Raw genomic sequence first — 9677 nt, forward strand, 5'->3', positions numbered from 1 at the left:
ATCATACATCACTTTTAAATTATTTACTCCCTCATCTGTTTCAGTGCAGTATACACAATTTATCCAGTTTTTCTCACTCTTACCCCAACCCTGATATCAGTCCCATTTGGCTGTAGTCTTTAGAATAGATTGTCAGCTCTTTTCTGAGGTATATGTGGATGGGTTCCAGCTGTCAACCTCATGGTTAGTATATGAACACACTGACCAGTTAACCAAGTCTCATAATTGTAATAATATGAGAAAATAAAGGATGTAATGGTGCTTCATCACCTCTGCTGGTGTGGCCTAGCAAGATGTGCAGCTAACCCTAAGGCTCTGTGTCTCCAGGGTTCGTATTCACAAGCAGTTTTATGGCTGTGAATTTGGGGAATTTGTGCATGTGTAAATGACCAATTGTTATTGTTGTTGTGTGCTGTGCAGTCCTCTGGGACTCATAGTGACCCTAAGTACAAAAGCCCTAAAACTTGCTCTATCCTGTGCCAATCTTACTGTCTCTGACACACCCAGCTCCATTACTCCAGTCACTGAATGCATCCATCTCATCTCATCGAGGGTCTTCCTCTCTTGCACTGTCCCTTCACCATCCCAAGCTTTGCATCACTCTCCAAGGACTGGTCCCTCCTTACAACATGTTCAAAGTATGTCAAATGAAGCTTCAGAATCCTTGCTACCAAGGAGCAGTCTGATCTTACCCTCTCTAGGATGAACCTATTTGTTCTCCTTGAAGCCCAGAGCATTTTCAATATTCTTCAGCACCTCAACTCAAAGGCTTCAATTCTTATTCTGTTATCTTAGTTATTGTCCAGATTTCTGATGAATAGCTAGTAATTGCAAAGACCAAGGTGTGGATCAGGCACACCTTAGTCTCAAGACTGACACCATTGCTCTTCAGTACTTGGAGAGGTCTCTGACAGCAGGCTTTCCCAATGCAATATGTCTTTTAATTTCCTGGCTGCTGGTATCAAGAGTGTTGATTGTGGGTGGAGCCAAGCAAATTGAAGCTGTTAATAGTCTCAATCTCTTTGCTGTCTATCATGATGCTGCCAATTTGGCCCAGTGGTTAGAATCTTTGTTTTCTTGATGATGAGCTTCCATCCATATTAAAGGCTGCAGTTCTTAACCAATTAGGTAGCATAATTTCTCTGTTTTTAATTGCTATCAACTTGGAACTAGCTCCTAACTGATCCTACATTAAGTTCAACGCTGTATATTTCACAGAATAAGATTGCTTTTGGTTTTTTTTCCTTCTCCCTTTCTCTCTCCCTCTTCCTCTCCTCCTCTCTTTTTAATATTAAGGCTAGTATATTCTAGTTTATTGAAAATATTACAGTATAGCAGATGATAGACTCAAACGGCTCCACGTGGTGTTTTGAAATTCATCCCAACTGTGGCTGAATGACCTGTAGGTTGGACAGACTGTCAGCATTTCCTTAGTATCAGGATCTACTTTCATGATCTCCTGATCCAAGGCTGAAACCTCTGGTACATAGTTCTCTCTTCTTCTCTCTCCTGCTCCTGCTGCTTAATGGAGATGCCTCTCACTGGCCCTCTCAGAATCCTCTTCATCAGATGTGTGACATAGCCTGCTATTATGTTCCGGAGATTAATGCTGGGAATAATGACAATTTGCTCGCATATGCGTTTTTCACATGGAAGTCATCACCCAGGCTCGTGTAGCATTTCTGAATGATGACCTGGGCTGCTTTTTCAAGGTTTTGGTGCGAACGCAGCCCATGTTGGCAAGTCCTTGGTTAAAGAGCTTTTGGTTCTCTCGTAAAGAATATTGCCCATCTTTCTCCTCAGATACCCTGGTGAAATCCAACCATCGTAGACTCGGATATAGTAACATAAATTTTTCCACACTATGGCACCAGAGCTCTCCTGTTACCTACTTAGGTACAGATACTTATAATTTCTTTATCTTTTTTACAACATTAAACAAACAAACAAAACCTAACTAAACAAACAACATATGAGTCCTCAATGGGTAGATTCTGACACCTAGTAATCATACAGGATATAATAGGACTATTATCTCTTAAGGTTTCTAAGACTGTTATCTTTATGGAAGGAGATTGTCAATTTTTTTTTCTCAAGGAATAGCTTAATGGTTTGCGTCATTAAGTTTCTATTTACCAGAAGAATGCTTTAATTGCTATACTCAATGCAGAGAAAATAATAAAAAATCAAATCAACTGTTGTCAAATTAGATCTCACTCATAGCAACCCCACAACATAGACTATAATCACCCCATAGATTTCTGGAGGCTGTAAATATTTAGAGGTAGGCCTCATCTTTCCCCCATGAAGCAGGTAGAGTGGTCAAATTGCTGACCTCTTGATTAACTGTCTAATGCTTAATTTATCTACCATGGTACCATGAACACTAGGAAAATAAAAGTAGCATGTTAACTTGAACATGAATAAGTAGTGCTCCGCCCCACCCCCCGTGGTGTGCTTTAGTCTATATTTATTTTTTATACTAGTTTATTTACAGAATTCTAATACATTATTTTCCAGACCAGATTCTTCCAATTTCCCTCACTCCTCACCCCCATCAAATTGTACAACCCCATGATTCTTGTACCAGCCAGGTCAGTATCTATACAGGAGCAAGACAGCCTCAGTGGAAAGCTAAAGACTGACATGAGACAGAGCTGACTTGGGATCGCTGCTGCACAGAGCTGGAGCCAGAGGTGTTCACCCAAGCTTGCTGGAAAACCGAGGGATGATGCTGTGACCTGCAGGACTAAGGGAACTTCATAATACGGACCTGAGCCATGAGGTTGAAGGTCAAAGTGCATGACCCTATTTGAGAAGCTATCTGGACAGAGGGGTTATGATGGCCTTCTGATAGCCTGTTCATTTGTCTAATAAACTCCATAGCCATAAAAAAAAAGAAGATAAACCCAGGAACAGTGCATAAGAAATAACGAGCACCGCTTGTTCTGCAACTGAAAATGGGATAAAGATTAGTATTTTCTGAAACTTCATTTGACTCTTACCAATGCTCCTTTTCTTTCTCCATGTTTTTTACCCTTTCTTTCCCATAATGCAATAGTGTAGAATACGCAGGCACTAAAGCAGTGAGATGAATCAAACATATTCATTTTCTCACCATTCAAATCTTCCAGAAGGGAGTTTGTTTCATTTTCAGTATAATGAATGTTGCTATTACTGATTGAAGAATCATTTAGATATTGAGCAAATTTAATTGTACATGGTCCATAATGTTATGCAATCTTTATTGCATTTTTTAAAAAGAACTCAAAGTACTTTGCAGATGTTATCTCATTAATCTGCCCCAAATCCCTATGAGGCAGGTAGTATAAGCATTCATAACCCAGTTTTAGATATGAGGAAATAGGCAGAGTCGTGGGAAATGACTAAGCCAACTTTAGAGAACAAAAGAAAAATAAGTGAGTTGAAGGGCTCTTGATGGCTGTGGTGATGAGAGCTGAAACCTTTCACCTGAGCTTTCTTTTCTCATAGCCCAAGACCTACAAGTTAGATGTTTTGTAGCAGGAAGGGATAGTCCTTTGGTTTCTTACATAATTTCAATGTTTAATACACATACACACACACACACACACACACACACACACTCACACACACACACCCTCCCACATCTTTAAAAAATTAAACTCTGGCAGTTTAATTCTGAAAGAAAAGCTCTATAGCAAATGTTCCAAAAGCTGGAAAAAGATCATAAGCAGAAGTGCCAAGAGTACTTCTGATCCATTCTTCCAAGTATTATCCTTGAAGATAATAATAGTATGCCTACATACTGTCTCACTATAAACACACTCCCTCTTGTATCACACCTGACTAAGGAGGAAAGGAGGCAGTCTGATGGGAAATCTTTTCAAGCACTTGGCATGTTTTCTAGGTGAAGTCTATGTGTCTTTGCCAAGTGTCCAAGCAATGTTTTGGGCTTATTGAAAGGAGAAGCTTTCTACATTCAAGATCTGACTAAGGAATTTAAAATTTTTTTGAGGTTCACATTGAAGGGATTTTTGTGAGGATACTCTTTTTTATTTCTGCACCACAACAAAAATGACAGGAAGTTCATGTGATCCTATGCTATTTCCTTATCAGCAACAAAATAAAATGAAATGCAAATGTCTTCATTTTTTTTTGTAATTTGCTTTTAATATCTACCAAAGAGAGTTAAATAATACTCTTTCTGATTTCCTAGTCCATAGGAAACTAGGACTGCAAACCTAATGGTCTCACTTTGTTGACATTGCTAATCCACCAGTGACTCTGTGAGACAAAGATGGGCAATCCCTACACAATTTACAGCCTCGGCAATGGAGGATCGACTATTAGCTGGTTCTGACTTGGGAGCAGTTAGTCTGACTCCATGATTTTTAAGATGCTAATGAGATGTAGCCTCACATTTCAACATGTCAGGATATTTGAGCAGCATGTCTGAGAATATGTACCAAAAGGAGAGGGGTGCTTATTGGCTTATTCTCCCCTCCTGCTTAAAACAAGCTGATGTTTCAGGAAGGAAACAATATTTAAAGATATGTACCAAACACTACCTTAAAGTTTCCCTAGATATAGTATCACAGACGACTTGACAGTACATTACTACAACAACAAGAAGAAGGTTATTTTTCAAGATTTTTCTCATGGGGGAAAATAATATCATCTTTGTGAGAGATAATTTAAGCAAGGAGTTGTTTAGTCTTCTGTGTCTTAAATTACTTATGGACTCAGAGAACATTTTTTTCCTTCGTTTCTTACTGTTGTTTATAATTGTTAACTTCAATAAGACTAATTTCAATCATAATCCTAAACTTTTTTTTTTCATTTTATTTCCCCACATCCTTGCTTCTCTCACACACAACTGTGTGAGAAAGCAATTTTTGTGGATGGGAGGTAGTATTATGTTTTCTTCAGGAAAAATCTAAAATATACCATGCAATCCACTAGCTATTAAAAAAACCCATACTTATTACATGCTTGTAACATATATTTGAAGGTTTTAATAGAAAATAATGATAATTTATATGTTCATGCACTAGAATATAATGTTGCATTAATATATTGTCATTTATACATACCTCAACAATGGCACCTCCAGGGAGTCTGAGAAAATGGCGGTAGAGCTCTTGGAAGCCACTGGGATAAATGGTGTATACAGATATGTGAGAAGTAACATCTCCTGGACCAAGCACAGACATATACGTTTCATTTTGGTGTTGGAGATCACCACTGGAGACACTGGACTCGATGCCATGTCTGTTCCAGATGTAATCATACACTGCCACCTAGTGAGACACAGAGCCCCCCACCTTCCCCCCAGAGTGGGGGGAGTGGGAAAAGAGAAAAAATTAATTAACTTCTGGCAAGAGTATAACCGGTTTTAAATGATTTTACAATAAATCTGAAAACCTCTGCCATCTGCAGTGCTTGCACTCCATCCCATACATATTTTTATGACATCTTTCTAAATAGTGAGGATAGACAAATCCCCAGTGTGTGCTTCATAAAGTTAATTCTACACAGATGAAACTGTAATTGGCTCTTATATTAACCCAAAGTAAGGAGATCAAGCAGGCTGTGACAAAGATAGTGTGATTAAAAAAAAATATGCTTACTGGTGGTTTTGTGAATGAGCATTGGTGCTTTTCTACTTGTATTTCTGGTAGACTGGCCCAAGTGAGTGGATTAAAACAAACAAATTGTATCTTCTCCCATGCAATTTATAGACTCTGAAAACCAACCGAAAGGTCAGCTATGAGTCAGTTCTCTCCCGACAAAAAGAGAGAGTTTAGAAAGCTAGAAGTTCAATAAGATCAGTGCTCCAGCTATGAGACACTTTTTCCCAGTTCTGAAGGAAGGTCTTCGTCTCTTCAGCGTCTGCTTTTTGGTTCACGTGTTTGAGTACCTTTATCTCTGCTGATTTTGTGTGTTTGCTCCATATTTTGTGTGTTTATCAAAAGATATTAAGTCAAGACATACTTTCACAAACATTGTCTCATGACAAAACAATTCATTCCCAAATGGGATTCTAACTACAGACATGTAATTAGGTTTTATAATATGCTTTTGGAGTTGTGGGTTGGGAGGTCGTAATTCAATCCACACCATTCCATACTCTGGCCAGCCTCAAAAATTTATATTCTTGCCATATGCAAAATATATTCACCCCAAATAATCATCCCCAAAATCTTAAATCAACTTCAAATTAAACACTTCATCTTCTGAAGCATCAAATATCGGTAAGATGCAAAGTATCTTCAACCTTGATGTAAAATTGTTTTTTATCTGAGAACAGGTAAAATCTAGGTTAAAAATTCACTCATTCACCTATTGTCATCTAGTTGGAACCAATTCGCAGTTGATCTTCCTTTGGGGATCAGAGGTTTTAAATCACACAAGTGGAGATTGCTTATCTTTTACCTTGGTGTCCCTGTAGGTTCAAGGTGGCAAGGCACCAGTACAACTCCCTGCTTTCATTCAGCCAAATTAGCTGCTTTCAATCTTGATTCACTTGACATTAGCAATGATATTTTTGTACCCATAGACTCTTCTTAAACGAGCATAAACTTCTGGCAGTTCCTTATCAACATACTATTCCAGTCATTTTTTAATAATCTTGAGCAATATTTTACTTGCTTCTTGTTGTTGTTGTTATGTTTCACAGAGTTGCATGTGATTAATGGTGACCCCATGTACAATAGCTCTGAATCCTGCTCTACCTTGAACCAACCTCATTATCTCTGACACATTACCCAAGTCAGAGTCAATCCATCTCTTCTACGGTCTTGCTCTTTCCTGCTGTCCCTTATCATTTTTTTCCTCTCCAAGGACTGGTCCCTTCTTGTAACATGCCCAGAGTATGTCAAAGGGAGCTTCAAAATCCTTACCTCCAAAGATCAGACTATCTTCACCCTCTCCAGGATGAGCTTGTTTGTTCTCCTAGCAGTCTGTGGTATATTCAATACTCTTCTCCAGCACCACAGCTCAAAGGCATCAATTCTTCTTCTATTATCCTTAGTCACTGTCAAGTTCTCCAGTGCAAGCATGTAATTGTGAAGACCATAGCCTGGATCAGGTGCACCTTAATCTCTAGGCTTACATCGTTGCTGTTTATTACCCTGGAGAGGTCCTTGACAGTAGATTTCCCCAATGTGATTCATTTTTTTTAAGATTGTACCAGAGGAATGTTTATCTGTGTTTCATTGACTGTGCAAAGGCATTTCACTGTGTGGAGCACAAGAAACTGTGGCTAACTCTGAGAAGAATGGGAATCCCAGAACACTTTATCATGCTTAAGCAAAACCTATAGTTGGACAAGGAGACAGTCGTGAAAACAGAGTAAGGAAACACTGCATGGTTCAAAATCAGAAAAGGTATAAGTCAGGGATGCATCCTATCTCAATACCTTTTCAATCTACATATGGAAAAAATCATCTGGGAGGCTGGGCTCTATGAGGAGGAATGTAGCATCAAGATTGGAGGAAAACTCATTAACAATATGTATTGCATATGACACTGTGGAAATCATTGAACAATATTACACATATCACACACAAGTAAAATCCTGCTAAACATTATCCAAAATAACAGGGAATGAACAGAAATACAAGCTTCGTTTAGAAGAGGCCGTGCAATTAGGAACATCATTTGCCTTAAAAGATGGCTTCTGGATGAAAGCAGAGAGTACCAGTAGAATGTTTGTTTGTGTTTCATTGACTGTGTAAATGCACTGGACTGTGTGGATCACAACAAATTGTTACTAACATTGAGAAAAATGGGAATTTTAGAACACTTGTTTGTGCTCAGGCAAAACCTATCCTTAGACCAGGAAGCAGTTGTCAGAACAGAGCAAGGAAACATTTTGAACAATGGTTCAAAATCAAGAAAGAAATATGTTAGGGATACGTTCTGTCTCAATACCTTTTAAATATATATATATGCAGAACCAATCATTTGGAAGGCAGGGCTTTATGAGGTGGACCATATGGAGGAAGACTCATTAACAATCTGTATTATGCAGATGACACTACTGAGGAGGATCTGAAGCATTTGCTGCAGATGATGGACTGCAGTATCCAACATGAATTGAAGATCAACATTAAAGAAACAAAGAATCTCACCAATGGGCCAATTGGCAGCACAATGATAGATGGAGACAGACTGATGTTGTTAACAATTTCAGCTTGCTTGGTCCCACATTCAACACCCTTGGCACCAGCAGTTAGAAAATCAAAAGATTAACTACATTAGGAAAATCTGTCAAGGACATCTCCAGAGTGCTGAAGAGCAATGAGGTCAGGCTAAAGACTGAGGTACACCTAACACTAATAGTCTTTGCAATTACTTGATATACATCACAGAACTGGATAATTACTAAGGATTACAGAAGAAGAATCAATGCCTTTGACTTGTGGTGCTACAGAACAGTCTTGAACATAATATGCACCACCAATAGAACAAGCATCTCTGTCCTGCAGAATTGAAACCAAGTTGCTTCTTGGAGGTAAGCTTTTTGAAACTCCATCTCACATACTTTGGGACAGGAGGGACCAATCTTTGGAGAAGAACATCATGTTTCAAAGGGTAAAGAGTCAATGCGGGAGAGGAAAACCCTGAATGAGATGGATTGACACAGTGACTGTGGTGGTATGGGGACAGGTGTATTGGACACTGTAAGACTGACTCACGATAAGGCAGCGTTCAGAACTATTGTGAATAAGAGTCATAGTCACCTGGATAGCGCATAACAGCATACTAATGAGCATGTAAAGAGTTGCATCTGCTTGTTGAGGTATGCATGGGTAGCATATATATTTATGTGTGTGTGTGTGTGTGTGTGTTGTATTGATTGCCTTTGAGTCAAGCATGACTCATAGCAAAAAAAAGGCCTGAAGTCCCTCTACAACTATTGATATTTATCAAAGTTCATAGAGTTTCCGGAGGCACATGGTTTAGAAAGTGGATGCCACTCCTGCTTCCAAACCTGTCATAGTATGTTATTGTTGTTATGTGCTATTGAATCACTTGCAATGTATATTGATCCTATGTTCAGTAGGTCTGAACCCTTCCCTGTCCTGAGACAGTCTCACTAACTCCGACACACCAACCCCTATCGCCCCAGTTACTGTATCAATCCATCTCATCTGGGTCTCCCTCTCCTAAGTTGTCCATCCATCATTCAGAGCGTGATGTTTTTCTCCAAGGACCAATATCTCCTGGCCATGTGCCCAAAGTAATTGAGGCAGATTTTCAAAATCCTAGCCTCCAAGGAGAGACTTGGTTTCACCCTCTCCAATGCAGATCTATTTGTTTTCTTGGCAGTCCATGGTATGTTCAAGACTCTTCTCCAGCACCACGATGCAAAGGAATCTATTCTTCTTCTGTCATTATTAGTCATTGTCCAACTCTCTGAAACATAACAAGTAATTTAGAAGTAATTGAGAAGAATATGTCCTGGATTAGGTGCACCTTTGTATCTAAACTGACATCATTGTTCTTCAGCACTCTGGAGATGTCCATGACAGCAGATTTTCCCAATGCAATTCACCTTTTAATTTCCTGACTGCAGGTGTTAAAAATGTTGATTGTGGATCCGAGCAAGCTGTAATTGCTAACAACCTCATTCTCTTTTCCATCTAGTGTGGTGCTGCCAATTGGCCCAGTGGTGAGAATCTTTGTCT

General features: G+C 39.1%; 1 protein-coding gene across 1 annotated transcript in view; it reads right to left on the reverse strand.

Moving 5' to 3' along the window:
* The window catches only part of LOC102856623, a 587398-nt gene that overhangs the window by 14442 nt on the left and 563279 nt on the right, over positions 1–9677 (reverse strand). Inside the window, exon 13 of the mRNA XM_006891623.1 lies at positions 5076–5282. Within this exon, the coding sequence (XP_006891685.1) occupies positions 5076–5282 (207 nt within the window). The remainder of the gene's footprint in view (positions 1–5075; positions 5283–9677) is intronic.

This window comes from Elephantulus edwardii, unplaced genomic scaffold (assembly GCF_000299155.1).
Source record: "Elephantulus edwardii isolate Elephantulus edwardi_28Jun2011 unplaced genomic scaffold, EleEdw1.0 scaffold00101, whole genome shotgun sequence".
Classification (NCBI taxonomy): Eukaryota; Metazoa; Chordata; class Mammalia; order Macroscelidea; family Macroscelididae; genus Elephantulus; species Elephantulus edwardii.